The following is a 21,282-nucleotide window of genomic DNA, read 5'->3' as shown; positions in this document are numbered from 1 at the left end:
AGCTTTTAAAACTTATCGGTATAAGTAATGTTTCATACTTCCCAAAACAAAAGTGAAACATGTTTTGAAAAACTATGGCTAAACACATTTTCAAAACTTGAAAAATCTCACCCAAATCAAGTTTTTCAAAATTTGTTTGGGAATCTATGGCCAAATGCTAGCTTAGTTAATGCAGGAGCCAAGAAGTAGTGATTTTGTTCAAATTTACTATATTAATATCCTCTGCTCTATAAAATTTACACTATTGATTAGTTCTCAGACATCCTCATCAAGTCCTACACTAAATTCATTGGATAGCGGGTCAGGTTAGTGGGGCGGGTCATTAAATGGTAAAAACTGGGTAAGTTTCAGGTTAGTGGGGCGAGTCATTAAATGGTAAAAACTGGGTAAGTTTATATTGTATAAGGATTACCTTTAAAAAAAATAAAATAAAAAAAAACATTTGAATGACCTTTGTGTTTACAAAGATGAAAGTTGAGTGACTTTCCAGTTACAAAATAAAGTCAAGTGATTTTTGTGTTATAATTACGATAGTTGAGTGACCTTCTGATAAATCAACTCTAATATACTACTATATATATATATATATATATATATATATATATATTATTACTCTATATGATGAGACGAACTGTTCTTTTACTGTGATTATACAAATATATTTTCGAATTTCTCTATTATACATCTTTTATTGTGTAATCTCTAAATATTATGAAGTCAATATTCTGAGTTGGGATTGAAAATTACTTGCAAGTGTTTTGACTGTCATATTTAAAGTTTCATCTCTTTTTGGAATAATTGATTGTGTGTCTAGTAATGATAGAGTTGCTATCTTGAATACTACAAATATATGGCTCGATATTCTTGTTTGCTAAATCCACCTTTGAAGGAAATTTGCACAAATATACATACCAATACAACGAAATATTTTTATACGGATAATGATTGGCCTATAGATAACTTGATAATATAAATAATCTCTACCCTATTGTGTTTAAAAGTTAAATAAATTTAATTTTTTTCCCTCGAGTAGGAATATATACATAGAGAGACTTAGAGACATACACATCTAGACGTACAAAGAGCGAAAATTAGTTGTATACACTGAAAAACTAGTAGTAACATTTTAGATTTATAAAAGTGGAATAAATGGATAATTTAACTTCAAGAAGTACGAAAGTACCAGTAATGACTCGTCCTTCATGCTATTGAACGAACTCAAAGACCTTTTTCAAGTTTCAACTCTTTTTTCAACTTTTCTACAGGGCATGATAACGGATAAATGTCGACTAAACGTGAGTTGATGTTGCTATTAATAGATCAAATTTGTATATAGAATGACATACAAATCCAACATCTCAATATATCAATGATTCTTTATTGCCTTCCCTTTTTATCAACAATTAACCTTAAATGGAGTGTGCACTTCAGGAGCTTCATGGTAACTCCCAATGTAGTGATCATGAGCTTGGAACCGACGTTTTCACGCATAAAGAATTTATATGCATTAAAAATACGTGGAAGGAAGATTTGAAGGCTCAAAGCAATGCTCAAAGGAGTGTTCAAGGCCTCATTTTGGAAAAGATGACCAAAGGGCTAATTGCGAATTTGTAATTAGTCCAAGTTATCAATACTATGATCATATTTGTAATTAGTTTTAACTACTAAAAATAGTAAGTTGTATGGGTTCCTTTTCTTTCGACAGTTTTCGAATGAATTGACGGATTGTAGTCCTTGCGTGAGTGTTAAGAATATTCCCCTAAATCTCCTTAATTCCCTTCGATTCATTCCTTTATGGATTTCATGTATGAGTACAATCTCTTTTCCTTGGATTAATTCTAATAATCAAATATGTATAGATATCATTTCTTTCATCTAATTTCTAATTTCTCCAATCTAATTTATTATGCTATCCTCTTAATCCTATATTGTTCTTAATGGTCTCGTTGCAATTTCTTGTTATTGCATTTTGGTGTTATCACTTCAGCTCCAGGGGAGGAAATAGATCACAAGAGAAAGGTAAAAGAGGCAAGAATCTTTATACATCAGCCCAACCAATGACTATGCATAATTCCATTACTGAATCAATTGCATACTGGTTTGTACAGGAATGTTATGTTAAAACTTTGTTTGAAACGATGGGGTAGAAAACAACTTACGACGTGAACGACACATAGGGCAATAGTCAGGAATAGTGGAGATTTATGAGCTTAATAAGACTGAATGGAACAAAAGAAGAAAATTCAACTAGGATACTATAACTGAAAAGAGAAAAATCAGTCACAACTAACAAACCAGTTCAATTTACCGATGATCACGAAGTATGAGGTTTCAGATGAGACCGATAAACACCTCCTGGTGGCGGGATATACTCGGATTACCATGTCCATCCGAATTAGTGAATGTATCTGCAGCATTAATTCCAAGATCCACCAGAGGGTTGCTTTCGCCTGTAGAACACTCCGGCGGTGGTTCATCATCCATAATAGTGAATGTTGTTCCCTCTCTAGTGACAGCATTATCACCGCTCTCATCAACACAATGAACTTCAACATTAACATCTTCCACGTCACCTAAAAGATCTTCTATTGAGAACTTGGTATCACCGTCTTCATTGATTGTGAACTTCACATCTAAGATAGGAATGTCAAAATCCAGATCAGAAGGTTTTAAATATTCACAAGCATTATCCATGACGTCCACACGGGAAGCATCATGTTCTTCAGATTCAGCAGCATTTTCTAGATTATGAGAATTCATATGTGGCTCATTGGTCGAATCTCTTACATTAGTCTCTGCAACCTTATCATCTTGACCTGAAGGACAAGCAGTGAGATCATCCTGCGATCTGCAGATACTTTCTTGTGCATAAAGATGATCTTTCAAACCAATTACTCCAGAAGTTTCTTTAAGGTGCACATTCTCATGGAGAAAATTCTCTTGCTCTGCATATGGCTCAGACGCAACAGTTGAACTTGCGCTATCCATGCTCTTGCTTCTGTTAAGATCAACGAAGCCTTTGGGGTCCTGACTTTCAGTGCTTGGAGAAGCTATTTCATTATCTCCATTTCCTTCACTTGCAAGTTCAGGAGCTGTTGGAGAAGAAGCTATGATTAAATTTGCATTCTCAAATTCGTACTCCTCCTCGCTAAAGTCAGGAGCTGTAACTGCAAGAATTTGAGTGTACTTTGAAGGTCTGTCATTGCCATTTCCCTCCAAAGTACAGTCGTGAGCGATAACTGAAGTACTTTGGGCTGATTGGCTAAACTCATTCTTCTCATTTACTCCCTCACCAATAGGTCCAGAAGCAATAACTTCTGTAGTCCCATCATCTGGAGGAAGAACACGGGATGTGGACAGAAATCCAGAAAGTGCTGCAGCTAAAGCATCATCAATAGATAAAACTTGCTTTTGCATCTCTTGAGAAGAAACCTTTGCTGATTCAACAATATCATTTTCTTCTTCATCCTCTTCACATGAAAACTCAGGGGCAGTAATCACAAGATTTGGAAGAACATGTGAAGGATTTGAAGAAACGGGCATATCATCAGGAGGCTCGGACAACTTATTGTAAGGGAGATCCTTCTTCTCCAGTTCTGATGCCCCACAAGACTGATTTTCACTTCCATCATTATACAAAGAGCTAGAATTGGACTCACTGCAGGTAAATGAAGGAGCTGTTATTCTTGTGCCGGACGCCACTCCAGAATATTGGGAGTTTTTAGCTAGAATTTCTACTTGCTGCTCCAGTCGTTGAAGTCTCATCTCCATGCTGTTCATTGGACTAACCATCTTTTCTTCAAATCTCAAGCAAATATTTTCAATTCTGCTCACTCGGTCAAGAAGTTGCTCAATGGCTCCTACAATACGACCCTGTGATGCATCATTACTCGTGGTGGAGATATTGTGGTACTCTGTGCTCAAGTTCTGGTGGGGTGGAGGCTGCGAATGAGTGGGTTCGGCTACAGGCTTGTCAGTGACATCCAACTGCACTATATGATCAGCACTCGTCCTCTTTTCTCGTTCATTTTCTTTCTTGGCATCAGCAAAATCAGATGTCCTCACTGCAATTCCCAGTTCATTTTCCTTTCTTTGACTATCAAAAACATCTTTGTCCTGCTGCTTCTGGCTGATGCCTGATTTAGATAGTTGCAGAAGGGTGGGAACAAGCATGGCCATGAAAGAACTAGCTTGGTTTTCCATAGGGACTGCTGGAGTCTCCACCTCATTAGAGTTAATAGGGTCACCAAATATGTAAACTTCATCGATGAATATAGAACCTTTATTCTGAAGTGATAAAAAGCGAATTGTCAGTGACATGCAGGGATCCGCATCATCAATTTGTGCTGTGGCCTCGTATAAATCCTGCAAGGTAAGATCTGCAGTCAGAGATGATATTACGGTCTTGTAATTCAAATTGGCTGTTTTCTCCCATAAAGCAGATGAAAAAAGAACACCGACTGGGTAAAATTTTGGCCATTAACATTCTAAGAAATGCTACAGGACAGAAGCATCTATGTCAGATGCATACAAATCCAATATAGTTGATATTATTACACTCGAAATCTCCAATAGAATCCACTAAGTTTCCAAAAGTTCTCTTTACCCCTTTAGACCTTTTCTCATTGTTTTTTTATACTAAACAAGGCAAGTATGCATAAGTGATATAATACTGCTACTACCTCAATACTTCGTTGTTCATTCTCTATTGTGTGCTTTTGCAGGCAGCTTACCTTGTTTCCAGCGAAAGGAGAATCAGGGACCTTAACCTCGACCCAATCACCTTCGCTGGGGCAAAGTTTCGCTTCAGCTGTGACTCTACCTTCTGTTGGTTTTCCTACATAATCCTCCTTCAAATATTGCGGGTTAACTACTTCACTCTCACTAGCTTGGAGAAATTCACCATCTCTTTCAGCTATGCTACAGCGGACAGTAGATAGATACTCATTCTCACTCTGCAGAGTAGGTGCATAATATATCTCATAAACACGAGCAGTACTCCGAACATAGACCTGCCTGATCTCATGCTTTTGCATAAAGCATACTGCAGATACAGAAATGGATAGCGTCAGAATATCATCAGTGGACAAAAAGTTTAGCTTGTTCTTTGTGCAACCACTCTCGCTAAAGACTATATGCAACCTAGTACAGGCATAGCTTTGAGAAACTTAAGCATCCCGGTTAAGGTGAGAAGAGATGACCAGAAAAGAACTGCATTTTCCCCATGTAACTTCAAACATATCAAACTCAGAATACCCATTAGAAAAGCTTGGGTGGCTAGTTCATCACATTAAAATCAGCATCCTGGTTATACAAGGTAAATTTAAAAAGTCTAGCACACTTGAGCAAAATCACAACAAACACCATTTCTTCCGAAAATAAGAAACCAGTGAGCACATAGCGCTATTACTGCTTCGTCAAATACACTCCTTCCCATTTTCAATCTCAAAAAGAAAAAGAAAAAAAGTTAACAGTGCCATTATCTTACCTACTACAAAAAAAAAATCTAAGCCGACAATCACTGGGAATGGGCTCAAAACCCAATCAAGATGACTTCAAGGGAATTGAATATTGAATGTCAGTATTGAGTATTGAGGAAAAATGCTATAGAAAGGATTATAAAGAAAACATATTTCAAGATGGAACCAACAAAGTTGATCTCAAACTCTCTAGAAAAGACGTCAAAAAGATGACATCAAAATCTTGTCACTTGTTATTCAAAATCTAACGCAACGTCGCAATCGATATGAAATTTACGGTGAAGATACACCATAAAACTCATTATTGCAAACCAAAAACAAGATCAATGAAACTTATGGTCAGCTCCTTCTTAAGCATTTCCACTATACAATCCAAAATTGTGCACCCAAAGTAGCTTGCTAGGTGTAATCAATGTCCTCAAGATTCTTCAGACTCGCCTTTGAGGCGACATGCTCTCATATTTCTCCAGCAGAAAATTAGGAGTAATAATAAGGTATGATGAAACTGCAGCAGTAATCTGGAAGGCCTCTTTAACATTGCCATTTGTCCACAGATAAAATTTGGAATATTTGAATTTATTCAAATAAGCGTTTTTTGTTTTACAATCTGGTCCGTTATTTCAACTTCAACTTGAAATAGAGAATTTGAAGTTTGAAAAGCTGGTTTGAGGAGTATTTCTAAGTGAAATACTCCCTTCGGATCAAAAAAAGAGTCCGCTTAGCCATTTGCACACCCCTTAAGAAACTACTCACTCCAAGAAAAAAAAAATATGTAAATTGACTAAACTACCCCTAATTAAATAGGCATTGGGATTTGATCACATAACATTTAATAGGGGCAAATCTGAAAAGATAAGGTTAATTGTTTCTTGATTTAATAAGTGGACACTTTTTTTGACCCAAGAAAAAAAAAAGGCTAAGTGGAAACTTTTTTTGATCCGGAGGGAGTAATAGTTTGCACGCACAAAACTTAAGACTTTTTTTCCAAGTGAAATTCATGCAACCAAAATTGTAACAAGAAACGAAGGTCATCAAGGGAACCAAATGATTTCATGAACTCCAGTTACAGTAATGACTTAAGTAATGACTTAATTGACAGATACTTTTGGTCTTAAAGCAAGCACCTTTAGCCCTGCATAACATCAACTAATTTAGAAATTCTAGCTGGCTGATCGTCCTCTTTTTGGTAGTAGGATTTTATGATCCTTCTATCAGCAAGTCACTATACAGTCCTACACTTCAGCAGCACCACGGCTCCTCCTATCATTTGTCCTAAATACTTTTGAAAATCAAGCATACAATATAGCGGAGCGTAATGGCACAACTAGTTTTGGTTTGAAGGAACTTGGTTTTAGTGATTTTTTAATTGAAGAACACTCCAAAAAATAAATATATAACTTCTCCTCTCTAAGGTTTTTTTTTTTTTCCCCGGATAAGGTAAGTAGAACTTCCTCTCTATGCTATTTTGTTTAAGCACACCAAGGGAAACACAGTGGTTCCCAACATAGCACACACAGAGATAAACCTACACGGCGGTTGGTGAAGGTACTTTGGCACTACAACAAGCCTAACTCCACGATTTAATTGTTTCAAGGCTAGCTTTCCTTCCCTAATTCTCTATAACATCTATAATCCAAGAGCTCTGCCAAACTGAGAGTATATACTGATTCCATCCCGAGTGGATGAACATGTTATGATAATTCTTGTTATTAAATAAATAAGTGGTGGCTTTATTCCGTACGACGTCATTAGGAGAGGGATTATTAACGGTTAAGTCGGATTAACCAAGGTTTGAAGTTAACTAATATTAGCAATGAACAGCTCCGATTGATCGTGATTAAGGGCACAGATTCGTTGTCAACACCGTATATAAGTGAATCGATGGAGGAACTTGGGAGCTTATAGAACTCTGGTATTATTCCTTCCTCCTATCTCATTTCTCTTGTGATCTCTCCCTCTCCAGTGTATCAAAAGCGCAAAAGAGCTTTAAGGTCCATTGGGGCTTTAAGCGCAAAGTGCAAAGTGCAAATAGAGTGTGGGCTTTAATGAAAAAAGGCGCAAATGGAGAAAAAATAAAAACATGTGTGTCTAGTCCAACACTAATAATAATAAGCATGAATAACAAATATCTTGAAAAAAGAAATTCAAATAAAAATTACAATAAAGTAAAATACAATTGTCTAGCGTCGCCTCTTCATGAGAGGCTCATTAGCAAGGAAAAGTATGACTTGGAGCCTTGATGATGACACTGAAGCGCACATCAAGGCGAAGCACTCAACATGTTTTGCGCATCGCTTCAGGGGCGTAGAATTGTTGCTCTTCTTGAATTTTCTAAGTATTTCCACTTAGTTCAATTTTCAGATGTAATTTTGTAATCATTGTTGACAATAGAAAATCCCATAAATTGAGTTCATTATTACAAAGTAACCAGTTATCATAAAATTTGCAATCTCTTTTTCTCATGATTAAGAAAAAGCAATCACTCAATCTACTGTGCCTCATTCTCAAACTAGTTCAGATTGCCTATATGGTGTTAGACCTCTCTATAACAACCATCCTCTATAACAACTTTTCACTATAACGGCCGATTTTACTTTGAACTGACTTTCTTATTACTCCCTCTGTCCCAATTTATATGACACACTTTCCTTTTTAATCAGTCCCAAAAAGAATGACACATTTTCTTATTTGCCAACAATTGAACTTTAAATTTTACCTTTTACGCTTAACGAGATGATCTATAGCCACTCAAACATCTTTGACTTGTTTTAGACCACAAGATTCAAAAGTCTCCCTTTATTTCTTAAACTTCGGACCAATCAAAGTACATCACATAAACTAGGACCGAGGGAGCATGTTATTTTATATACTCTATAATAGCATCTCACTATAGCAGCCAAAATATCTCCAGACAAACGACGCACTCTAACAACCATCCTTTATAACAACAGTTCACTTAACGGACAAGTTTTCTTTGGAAACAACTATCACATTATGTTTTATATATATATATATATATATATATATGTTCTCTATAACAGCATCTCGTTATAGCAGCCAAAAGATATCTAGACAAACGACGCACTATAACAACCATCCTTTATAACAACAGTACACTTAACGGACAAGTTTTCTTTGGAAGCAACTATCATATTATGTTATATTATATGTTCTCTACAACAGCGTCTCGTTATAGCAGCCAAAAAAAATATCCACACAAACAACTGTACTTGTATTTCAATCAGCTCTATCTGTGTCCATGATTTTAATGGTAGGTCAAATTAGGGATTTCTATCCCCAAAAAATACAAGTTTCTAACCAGTCAAATTGCATAATTATTAGTAATTGTAACATATACAAGTGAAAAACAATAAGATATTTTGATTGTTTTTTGCACTTACACTTGATTTCGCAAGGGGAAGAATCAGGTGAAGGTGGATGTAGGATAAGAGGTGATGGAATCTGAGTATTGGACTCAGAATCATCATCGATCGGAGAATCGGTGGATTCGAAAGTGATGGAATCTTCTAGAGAGCCACGTGTGATCGTCCAGTTCGTTGAAAATTCAGCTTTCGTTTCATCATATTCTATATCCTCACTCGATATTTTCCCCATTGTGGTATGCGTATACTGCTTGGCTTCTTCGTCTTTGCAAAACCTCCAATTCTGATATTTATATGGGTTGTACTTGCGTTTAAATTACGGTTACATTGTTTTCTCTTTTTTTTTTCTTTTTTCTTTTTTGTGTACTTTTTCTATTTTGTTTGGCCAAACTCATCCACAGACAACTGTGGTCATTCATTTCTTTCACTTGAGCACCTAAAGTTACTCTTGTTCCATTTAGATACTTTAGGTAGGTCATTTTTATTCCACTTAAATATTTTTTACACCGTTATCGGAGCAAAACCAACACCAAAGGGGGCGCCACCTCATTGCACATCCAACCAGCCCAAAAGCTTTAATTTTTAATGGTCAAAACTCCATCAATTTACAAATTAGTGAATTTACAATTAAAATTGGCAATTTAAATAGTAGCACAGTTTAATTGGCCACTTAATTCACATAGGAGACAATGGTGTTGATTTTTAACTCGATAATCGGTGCGAAAAAAGTTCTAAGTGAATAGAAATAGCCCAAGTGTCTAAATGGAACAAGGATCACCTTAGGTCTTTCAAGTTAAAAGTTGGACGACCCGCCGTGTTTGTCGATGGGTTTGGCCATTTTGTTTTCAACTTTTATGAACTATTTTTATTTTTCCTTTTTACCTAGTTTCTGCTATATTTTTATTAAGGAAAAAGGGTTAAAGTTGCTAAATTTTATTTGAAATAGACTACTTTTATTCTTAGCTAAATTTTAGTATTAAAATGTCCTTATGGTAAAAAATTTGGATCATGCTGAGTAGGCGTTTGGCCATAAATCAAATATTTTTAATTTTATTTGGAACTTTTGCATTGGAGTTGTGTTTGGATACAGTTTTTGCAAAAAAAAAAAAAAAAATTGGTCGTTTAGATGTAGTAAAAGTGAAAAAAATAAAAAATAGGATTTTAGGTATTCTTCAAATTTTAAATATAACTTTAAATTGTACCTAAAATTTTCATGGGCAAAAGTTAATTTTCAAATAATGTAAAAATAGAAAAAAGTGAATAATGACCAAATGATTCTGAGCTTCAGCTCAGATTTGAAAAATTGGGCAAAGGTCAAATTTACCCTTCTTCTTTTTTTTTTTTAATTAATTACCACTAAGTAGGGCTTAGTGATTTTATTTTTATTAAGATAAATAAATAGATACAAAGGTAGATAAAACAAAGCAACAAAGACAAGAGGGAAATACTAAAAAACACTTTGCTAATCTATACATGAAAAGCATCGACCACAGTTGCCCTAAATTTTCTCCACTACGATTCAAGCACACCATCGTATAGGTTGGAGAGCATAAAGGTTGCGTCGGAGCTCCTTTAAGAAGCAAACCATCTTCAAAGGTAAGAACTGCAGCATCTTCAAAGGTAAGAACTCCTTTCAGTGTCTAATTTTTTTGTGTTGTGGGTTTAAGTCATACTTTCATTCATAAAAGGACAAATATATCTGTATCTATAAACTTTTAAAGACTAAATATAAAAGATAAACTAGGGTTAAATACGCTTAAACTAAAACCGAATGAATTTTTTGCGGTTTTCGGTTTTTTCGGTGTTTCGGTTCGGTTCGGTGTTTTAAATAGACTGTTCGGTTCGGTGTTCTTTTGAATATTCTTAGTTTTCTTTAACCGAAATTTTAATATTAATATTTTATACCAATATATATTAAAATTTCAGTCCATGAATCACAAATTGGACACTTCACAGATATCTTCTCACTTCTCAGTCCACTTCTATGGCCATAACCCAAGCCCAAATCCATTTCACTAGTAATTAATTTAATTACATTTTTGCACGGGATTGCCCTTCGTTTGGGGTGGTCTTTAAATTTTGCCCCTCAAATTTGTGGTCTTTAAATTTTGCCCTTCATATTTGTGCCCTTTGCTTGAAAGATGAGCGAATACATGGGACCTCGGGGTTTTGCATAAAAAAAAAATAAAAAAATTGGGAGTGTATGCCGGATCCGATACAATCTTTAAGAAAAAGTTAAAAGTAGCCGGATCCGATAAGTGACAAAAAATACAAAAAAACTTGCCTTATAAGGCAAACTTTTTTTTTTGGTTGAAAAGTCTATTTTATTCCATCCAAAAAAACTCAAATTTCAAATATAAAATTCTACTCACTAACTTGTATAAGTTGTATTACATTAAAAAAACGGCCCTTTCAATTTTTAGCGGGATAGCGACAAAAGTCTCTTGCCATTTTATTTTTAAATATGTTGTGCAATCTCTTCCTAAAGTCTATCGGAAAATAGAAAAAAGTGATGCGAAACGAATGCCAAATTTCGACCAACAATTGCTAACTACTGAGCCAGAAAAATTTGTATCCGGGATGGACATTTGGTTGCGGCCTAATACTTTTCCATGTAACTTTGGTTTATTTTTGAAAAAATACATATATATGCTTCAAGGCAAAGTTTGCCCATAAGGCATAAGATGCCCATCGCATAAGTTTAGTAAATCCTTAATAAGTTTATGCCGATAAATAAATAGATAACTTTGTGAAGGAGTTATCTTGGGACCCCGCTAAGTCGTCCATAGATAAAACAAAGCAACAATAAAATTTGTAATTTTAACAAAAGTATCTTGGCACTTTGCAATTATAAGGGGTTTTCGAGTTTGTCCAAAGTCACCGCTATACACATCAAGAGGTTGTGCATCTGAATGTCGTTGAAAGCGAGATGAACCTTTCTATAACAAGCCTCAATCCCATAAATTCCATCAAGAGATGTCAACTTCTCATTAAAAACATCACGGATGATCACGGTAATATGTTCTACTTGATCCCGGAAGGAGCTTTGGTATGAAAGATTATAACATTCAAAGGAAAGATACATGCGACTAACGAAGCAAAGCAGCTCATTGGTTCCTCAGAAAGTTATGATCAAAGTTATGGGTGGGGGCATATTTTTAATGGGCAACTTTTATCAAAGGTAAGGAATTATCAATGCGGACCGAATACTTATGCCAAGTACGCCCCACCATTAAGTATGTCGGTCCGCATAACTTTGATAATTCATAAAAATATGCGGGTCCCAGATAACTGTGTTATAAAATGGGAAAGTCACGGTTGTTTACACATCGAGGTTGTCCATCTCAATGTCGTTCAAAGTGTAATGAACCTTTACTATAACAAAGATACCGAAGGTGAATCAATCCCATAAATTCCATCAAAGGAGATGTTGCATTGACTTCTCATTGAAAAACATCAAACCGGCATTACCTACGTAGATCACGGTGCAATATGTTCTACCCTTTGATGAGAGACCCAGAGGAGCTTGTGGTATGAAAGATTATAACATTCAACGGATACGAAAGATACACGGTGACTAACCAAGCAAGCAAAGAAGATTCTCACAAAGTTATGATCAAAGTTATGCCCAATATTTTTAATGGGCAAACTTTTATGCGGGACTATAACTTTGGAAGAATTATCAAAGCTCGGACCGGCAAGCTAAGTCCGCTCTAATATTACGGTCCCATTTGATAATTTCTTAACAAAAATATGATCAAATTTAAACTTGCCTTGCGAATTTTTTTTAAAATTTTGACTACGCGTAGGTTCGAACTCGGGAACCTATGGGTGTTAGCTAAGGGCAAATTTTAAAGATTTCAAATATGTAGGGCAAAATTTAAAGACCACCCCAAAGAAGGCAATTCTGCGAATTGCCCATTTAATTATCCAAGCCCTAGTCCACTCCTTATTTTGTAAATCAAACCTCTTCTTCTCTCTTTCACGCCTCACTGCTTCTGCTCACTGCTGCTGCCTGCTCTTCTTCTGTTCTTCCATAATCAACCAGCGAACTTCCACAGTGCTTCTCTTAAGACTTAGTTCGTGACAGCTAATGTTTTGTATTTGGAGCTAGATTTTAAGAAATTTGTGTTGTTTGGATGCTGCTTGTTTTAAACTTATGTTATTTGTGTTGCTCGTTTTTAGTTTTTTACCGTGTGCCCTGTTTTGCTGCATGTTGTTACTGCCTTACTGGTTTCCTCTGTTAAGGACTTAAGGTACTGATTTTATTTCTGGATTGGCTGGCTGCTGCTGCTGCTGCTGGCGGCTGCTGCTGGCTGGTGCTGGTGCTGGCTGCGTCATTTTGTTTATCCTTTAGATAAAGGAGTACTATATACTTGGCATCCACTTTGAAAGGATGTATTAGGTGTAAGATATGTGTTTTACTGTATCTATAGCTGGCTGCTTTTGTCTCCAATGCATTTTTTCCTCAAAATTGAATTTTTGGGGAGGATTGGTTCTTTTTGAATTGAGACACGAAGCTCGGGGCTTTGATTCTTTACTATATCCTCGGTTATAGGTTATATTTTCTAATTAAACATCGCGGTGATCAGTTTCGGTTAAGATGAACCTTGAAACGCTATCTATAGATGGAATCGTGTTTTGAGCTACCCTTTCATGGAACCCATTTTATTCAACACTACCATTCTGGCGGGTCATGTTTGCTGCTGAATTGGCGTCATTGCCGCTATTTGATTTTTGAGATGTGTTTTTGTTAACGGTAAATCTGGTAATCTAGCTCATTGTTCGCTGTAATTTATCAATCATTTAGTATTTATTGCTTAACGAATGCCAAAAAACCGAATTAGAAACCGAAACCGAGCCAAAACCGAAACAATCAACCAAACTTCAAAACACCGTACCGAATCAATTCGGGCGGTGTTCGATTTCCACTTTAAAAAACCGAAAACCGAACTTTGAAAAAACCGAACCGAACAACCGAACGCCCACCCCTACTATAAACCACTTAAATTTGACCCTTCGCCCAATAAAAATTTCTATACGGAGCTTCAACTCGGACAAGTTAATATATTACTTTTGCTTGATCAATAATTTTACATTTTTAGCCCTTATAAGGTTTTCTAATTCCAGCAATACCCAACTAACAAGAACAAAGCCCTATTCTCCTCGTTCCTTTATTTTGTTCTCTTCTTTCTCTTCCTTTTCTCCATTTCTGCGCTCTCTCAGTGGCATATCAACGGTAACCCTAAACTTCTCCTCCATCACAATTTTTGCGATTTCAATGGCATATTGACACTCTTTTCTCCTTTACTTTTTTATTTGCATTTTGTTTATCCTTTCAATATCCAAATAGACGTGTGTCTCACCATTGCCTTTTTTTTTTTTTTTTAATTCTTCTTTTTGAATGAATCGTTGCCTTAAGTTATACATAGTTGTAGTTTGCGCTAGATGGAAGGTGTATTTGAGCTATGGAAATTTTATTCAGCTTGTTAAATGTTTGAATTGGCAGATTTTGAGATATTGTTTTTGTTAACGGTAAAATTTGGTAATCTGTGTTATCAGACAATGTTTCAACACATTACATATTGGCATAATACAGATAGACACCTTAACTTGGCTTCAACTGCCAAGTAAACACCCCAACTTTGAGAATGCACGTCTAGACACCTCAACTTGTCCCTACTGTGTATTGTGGACACCCAATGCTGATGTGGCACATAAATTTTAGATGTGTCTAGATGATCATTTTGTAAAGTTGGAGTGTTCAACTGGCACAGTGGAGACGAGTTGATGTGTCTAGATGATCATTTTGTAAGTTGGAGCGTTCAAATGACAGTAAAGGTAAAGTTTAGGTGTCTATCTATGTATTATGCCTTAGACATTGGCTTCTGTCCTTTTCGTCATAAGGAAAAGTAAACACTAACAAAGACTAGAATTATGATGAAACTGCAGGTTTATGATTTTCATGCTATGACTAGAAATTTTGGATTTAATTAGAAATGAAACCATTACTGGTCGTTGATCATAGTTAAAGAGTAAATTGAGAACCAACAAAGGGTATTCTGTCTAGCTTCTTTGTTGAATCTTGTACCTTTGAGTTATGCTAACATCAACAACAACAACATATCCAGTGTGATCCCACAAGTGGGGTCTGGGGAGAGTAGAGTGTACGCAGACCTTACCTGTTATGAACCAAGTCCAACCCAATGTGGGTACCAAGGTCACAGAAATAGTTATTGGGCTGACAAGAGGTATTGGGCCGAGAGCGAGCAATAGGGCCCGGTTAATTTGGGATCCAGAATGAGTAGTGGGCGTGATAACGGTTCCATTAAAAGAGGATAGCAGTTGTGATTCGGGAGTTATGCGATTTGTTGAGCAAACTCTGTATTTCCTCATCTCCTTTCTAAGTTCTCCTTCTCATCCCCTTTCTTCTATCTGTGTTCTTTCCCTTCTATGTTCGTTCCTAGCGATTTCCCTTTCACTTCGTAAATTCCTTTGTAATTCCAGTAACGAGTTAGTGAAATATATCAAAAGCTTATGTGGGTTTGAGTTGTGTTGGTCTCATTATTGGGTTTGTTACATTGGTGCTTTCATTGTGAGTACTCCAATAAAAATGGTGGTATCAGATCGATTCAGTGGTGGAAGCGACCCAGTGGGTTGGATTCTTTGGGCCGAGCAGTACGTTACCTACCTTGGGTTCTCCGAGAAGGATTGGCTACCTCTTCCGTCTTTTTACCTTGATGGTGAAGCTTTTACTTGGTTCAATTGGTTGTTTCGTAACAAGCAATTCTATGATTGGAAGCATTTCACGGAAAAGTTGCTTATGCGCTTTCCACAACAAACCTTCATAGATTCAGCAAGAATGGCCGATACTTCACGAGCATGTACTGACTACCTGTGTTACACCACATTAGTGTCTGCTCAAAGATCTAAGGGAGGTTTCCCTTCCACATTCAGTTCATTATCAAATCTTCAAACCCCTGAAATTCATGAACCCAACAATCAACCAACTGATTTACACAAGTATGCGACTACGGTAGACGAGGTGTTTGATGCAAATCCCCAAAAATCTGCGGAGCTTTCAAATGAGACAGCGGTAAACTCTGATTTGGAATATGGAGTTTTGGTGGACAATTTTTCTGTTACACCAACGAACGCAAACTTTCATCCTCTTCCCATATTTGATTCCTTATCGATTCTTCAAGTCCTTGATGTTGATAATCCTTTTGCTCGTGTAGCTAATGGGGGGGAAAATTCAAACATTGCTGATAGAGGACAACTCCCACAAAACTGACAGTTCAGTCCAATATCCCTTTGAGACCTTGCATACCGAAGTGATTGTTGCGGCATTCGACAACACTATTGGTATTTTTTCGCACTCCGTACCCATTACGTCCTTAGTGGTTTCAATTGGTTACAATCTGATAGTAAATCCACCGTTGAATTCTAAACAAGAGGATGAGGGAAATTCACGAAACAATGTAGCTTGGGTGGTTGGCATACCAGTTATAGTTGTGGACGATTTCAAGGAACTCCTCCCGAAATCAGCTAGTCATATTGATAACACTTACATTGATCAACGTTTTTCGAATCAATTTCCATTTAATCCTGGTGCGCATTTCTTTGTTGTCGCGGTTCATGAACTGCTACGAATCTTGGTGTATGGGATCCAGGAATACGTTTAACACTACAGTTATTGGGATCTACTGACAAGTTTTGCTTCATTGCATATGTTAACTCTATGACTCAAGTGTGGGATCCCGATCGACAATGGTGTATGAATTCCTACATTGGGAAATAATTGAAAATAAAATAGTTGTTGCGCAATGCTGCGAAAAGAATTGCAGTTTGAGATGGATAAATTACTTACGGCATGATATTAAAACACGAATGTTCTCACCGGAAGAAGAGGAGTTGATTGTCACTCTCCATGTCGTTCTTGAACAGATACGGGCACAAATTGCAACACAATTAACAGAGACTTCACAAGACCAACTGGTGGGTTTCTTTTCACCTGCTCGGACTAGGCTAATACATGATTTAGGTCTCTTAGTAAATGAGGACGTTATGTTGGGGTCCATATTGACCATTGGTGCAGTGATATGCGGGATCGCTTTCAGTTATTTTTGGCAGGAATATTTCGTGGTTTGACATTGCGAGTGTGCTGCTGGGATATGGGATTCGGGATATTTCGTTCATGGTGCCAACATATATAACAGAAATAACACCTAAGCATCTCCGAGACTCATTCACATTGTTAATCAACTAATAATATGTGGTGGAGGATCACTTATAGTACAACTTTTCGGCCTACTTTTTATACGAGATTCTCCTAGATGGCTGACTAAGGCTAACCACCGGAAATCATGCCCACCTTGTCTTCAACATCTTAGGAGGAACACTGCCAATATATTACCAGCAACTACTTCAGTTAAAGAATACATACCAATCCTTCAAATACTCTCCAAGGCTAAGATGCTTTATTTTCTCCAAAGGAAGTATGCATGTTCTCTGCTAGTTGGAGTTGGCGTAGTGGTGCTGCATCAAATTGGATAAGTTAATGCTGCTGCCTATTATGCAATTATAATTGTACTTCTTGCACGAAAAAAGTATATATCATTCTTGACCATTCTTGAAGGCTATGTGAACAACATTACGTGCACTGGTATTGTTAGCGCATACGGGACTACTAGTTTCTTCTTGATATCCAAGTGGACCTGCCAAGCAGTGGCCTTTGCACCTTTGGAAGTTTCTATATCTACATCTAGCTTACCATTGTCCTCGTTGTGGGATTTCTTGACTCGAACCTTGAGGACAAGGTTCTTATTGAGGACGGGAGTATTGTTATGAACCAAGTCCAACCCGATGTGGATACCAAGGTCACAAAAATAGTTATTTGGCTGACAAGGCGTATTGGGCCTAGAACGAGCAATAGTGCCCAGTTAATTTGGGATCCAGAATGAGTAGTGGGCGTGATAACGGTTCCATTAAAAGAGGTAGCAGTTGTGATTCGGGAGTTATGCGATTTGTTGAGCAAACTCGTATTTCCTCATCTCCTTTCTAAGTTCTCCTTCTCATCCCCTTTCTTCTATCTCGTGTTCTTTCCTTCTATGTTCGTTCCTAGCGATTTCCTTTCACTTCGTAAATTCCTTTGTAATTCCAGTAACGAGTTAGTGAAATATATCAAAAGCTTATGTGGGTTTGAGTTGTGTTGGTCTCATTATTGGGTTTGTTACATTGGTGCTTTCATTGTGAGTACTCCAATAAAAATGGTGGTATCAGATCGATTCAGTGGTGGAAGCGACCCAGTGGGTTGGATTCTTTGGGCGAGCAAAGACGTTACCTACCTCAGGTTCTCCGATAGGATTGGCTTCCTCTTCCGTCTTTTTATCTTGATGGTGAAGCTCTTACTTGGTTCAATTGGTTGTTTCACAACAAGCAATTCTACGATTGGAAGCATTTCACGAAAAAATTGCTTATGCGATTTCCACAACAGACCTTCATAGCTTCGACGAGAATGGAAAATACTTCACGAGCATGTGTTGACTACGTGTATTACACCACACCAGTGTCTGCTCAAAGGTCTAATGAATTTTTCCCTTCCACATTCAATTCATTATCAAATCTTCAAACCCCTGAAATTCATGAACCCAACAATCAACCAACTGATTTACACAAGTATGCGACTACGGTAGACGAGGTGTTTGATGCAAATCCCCAAAAATCTGCGGAGCTTTCAAATGAGACAGCGGTAAACTCTGATTTGGAATATGGAGTTTTGGTGGACAATTTTTCTGTTACACCAACGAACGCAAACTTTCATCCTCTTCCCATATTTGATTCCTTATCGATTCTTCAAGTCCTTGATGTTGATAATCCTTTTGCTCGTGTAGCTAATGGGGAAAATTCAAACATTGCTGATAGAGGACAACTCCCACAAAACTGACAGTTCAGTCCAATATCCCTTTGAGACCTTGCATACCGAAGTGATTGTTGCGGCATTCGACAACACTATTGGTATTTTTTCGCACTCCGTACCCATTACGTCCTTAGTGGTTTCAATTGGTTACAATCTGATAGTAAATCCACCGTTGAATTCTAAACAAGAGGATGAGGGAAATTCACGAAACAATGTAGCTTGGGTGGTTGGCATACCGCTTATAGTTGTGGACGATTTCAAGGAACTCCTCCCGAAATCAGCTAGTCATATTGATAACACTTACATTGATCAACGTTTTTCGAATCAATTTCCATTTAATCCCGGTGCGCATTTCTTTGTTGTCGCGGTTCATGAACTGCTACGAATCTTGGTGTATGGGATCCAGGAATACGTTTAACACTACGGTTATTGGGATCTACTTGACAAGTTTTGCTTCATTGCATATGTTAACTCTATGACTCAAGTGTGGGATCCCGATCGACAATGGTGTATGAATTCCTACATTGGGAAATAATTGAAAATAAAATAGTTGTTGCGCAATGCTGCGAAAAGAATTGCAGTTTGAGATGGATAAATTACTTACGGCATGATATTAAAACACGAATGTTCTCACCGGAAGAAGAGGAGTTGATTGTCACTCTCCATGTCGTTCTTGAACAGATACGGGCACAAATTGCAACACAATTAACAGAGACTTCACAAGACCAACTGGTGGGTTTCTTTTCACCTGCTCGGACTAGGCTAATACATGATTTAGGTCTCTTAGTAAATGAGGACGTTATGTTGGGGTCCATATTGACCATTGGTGCAGTGATATGCGGGATCGCTTTCAGTTATTTTTGGCAGGAATATTTCGTGGTTTGACATTGCGAGTGTGCTGCTGGGATATGGGATTCGGGATATTTCGTTCATGGTGCCAACATATATAACAGAAATAACACCTAAGCATCTCCGAGACTCATTCACATTGTTAATCAACTAATAATATGTGGTGGAGGATCACTTATAGTACAACTTTTCGGCCTACTTTTTATACGAGATTCTCCTAGATGGCTGACTAAGGCTAACCACCGGAAATCATGCCCACCTTGTCTTCAACATCTTAGGAGGAACACTGCCAATATATTACCAGCAACTACTTCAGTTAAAGAATACATACCAATCCTTCAAATACTCTCCAAGGCTAAGATGCTTTATTTTCTCCAAAGGAAGTATGCATGTTCTCTGCTAGTTGGAGTTGGCGTAGCGGTGCTGCATCAAATTGGATAAGTTAATGCTGCTGCCTATTATGCAATTATAATTGTACTTCTTGCACGAAAAAAGTATATATCATTCTTGACCATTCTTGAAGGCTATGTGAACAACATTACGTGCGCCGGTATTGTTAGCGCGTACGGGACTACTAGTTTCTTCTTGATATCCAAGTGGACCTGCCAAGCAGTGGCCTTTGCACCTTTGGAAGTTTCTATATCTACATCTAGCTTACCATTGTCCTCGTTGTGGGATTTCTTGACTCGAACCTTGAGGACAAGGTTCTTATTGAGGACGGGAGTATTGTTATGAACCAAGTCCAACCCGATGTGGATACCAAGGTCACAAAATAGTTATTTGGGCGACAAGGGGCGTATTGGGCCTAGAACGAGCAATAGTGCCCAGTTAATTTGGGATCCAGAATGAGTAGTGGGCGTGATAACGGTTCCATTAAAAGAGGTAGCAGTTGTGATTCGGGAGTTATGCGATTTGTTGAGCAAACTCTGTATTTCCTCATCTCCTTTCTAAGTTCTCCTTCTCATCCCCTTTCTTCTATCTGTGTTCTTTCCCTTCTATGTTCGTTCCTAGCGATTTCCCTTTCACTTCGTAAATTCCTTTGTAATTCCAGTAACGAGTTAGTGAAATATATCAAAAGCTTATGTGGGTTTGAGTTGTGTTGGTCTCATTATTGGGTTTGTTACATTGGTGCTTTCATTGTGAGTACTCCAATAAAAATGGTGGTATCGGATCGATTCGGTGGTGGAAGCGACCCGGTGGGTTGGATGATTCTTTAGGCGAGCAAAGACGTTACCTACCTTGGGTTCTCAGAAGGATTGGCTACCTCTTTCCGTCTTTTTACCTTGATGGTGGCTTTTACTTGGTTTCTAATCGTTTCGTAACAAGCAATTCTATGATTGGAAACATTTCACGGAAAAGTTGCTTATGCGCTTTCCACAACAAACCTTAAAAGATTCGGCAAGAATGGCCGATCTTCTTTAAGCATGTACTGACTACCTGTGTTACACCACATTAGTGTCTGCTCAAAGATCTAGAGGAGGTTTCCCTTCCACATTCAATTCATTATCAAATCTTCAAACCTCCAAAATCCATAAACCCAACGATCGTCTAACTGATGGACACAAGTACGTGACTGCAGTAGACAAGGTGTCTGATGCAAGTCCCCAAAAATCTGCAGAGTTTTCAAATGAGACAGCGGTAAACTCTGATT

At 37.4% G+C, this 21,282-nt stretch overlaps 2 protein-coding genes across 4 annotated transcripts in view; one reads left to right on the top strand and one right to left on the bottom strand.

Moving 5' to 3' along the window:
* Nucleotides 1-2,174: 2,174 nt before the first annotated feature.
* Nucleotides 2,175-9,142, bottom strand: LOC132059203 (uncharacterized). 3 transcript variants are annotated; one of them, XM_059451751.1, is made up of 3 exons: nucleotides 8,882-9,142; nucleotides 4,683-5,044; nucleotides 2,175-4,365 (listed from the first exon to the last, which is right to left on the bottom strand). In XM_059451751.1, exons 1-3 carry the CDS (start codon nucleotides 9,093-9,095, stop codon nucleotides 2,332-2,334), a joined length of 2,610 nt encoding a protein of 869 aa, XP_059307734.1. In that variant the 5' UTR covers nucleotides 9,096-9,142; the 3' UTR covers nucleotides 2,175-2,331. The 3 variants fall into 3 exon arrangements, with proteins under 3 accessions (XP_059307734.1, XP_059307736.1, XP_059307737.1); XM_059451753.1 differs by having other exon boundaries at nucleotides 4,734-5,044; XM_059451754.1 differs by lacking the exon at nucleotides 4,683-5,044 and having other exon boundaries at nucleotides 8,882-9,106.
* A 4,801-nt stretch (nucleotides 9,143-13,943) lies between these two features.
* LOC132059202 (mitochondrial arginine transporter BAC2) overlaps nucleotides 13,944-21,282 on the top strand; it is a 14,203-nt gene continuing 6,864 nt past the window's right edge. The window contains exon 1 of the mRNA XM_059451749.1: nucleotides 13,944-14,102. The gene's annotated coding sequence lies outside the window, so the exon portion shown is untranslated. The remainder of the gene's footprint in view (nucleotides 14,103-21,282) is intronic.

Source organism: Lycium ferocissimum, chromosome 6 (assembly GCF_029784015.1).
Source record: "Lycium ferocissimum isolate CSIRO_LF1 chromosome 6, AGI_CSIRO_Lferr_CH_V1, whole genome shotgun sequence".
Classification (NCBI taxonomy): Eukaryota; Viridiplantae; Streptophyta; class Magnoliopsida; order Solanales; family Solanaceae; genus Lycium; species Lycium ferocissimum.
Note: the sequence above shows the minus strand (reverse complement) of the source record. Positions and strands in the feature narration are given on the sequence as shown.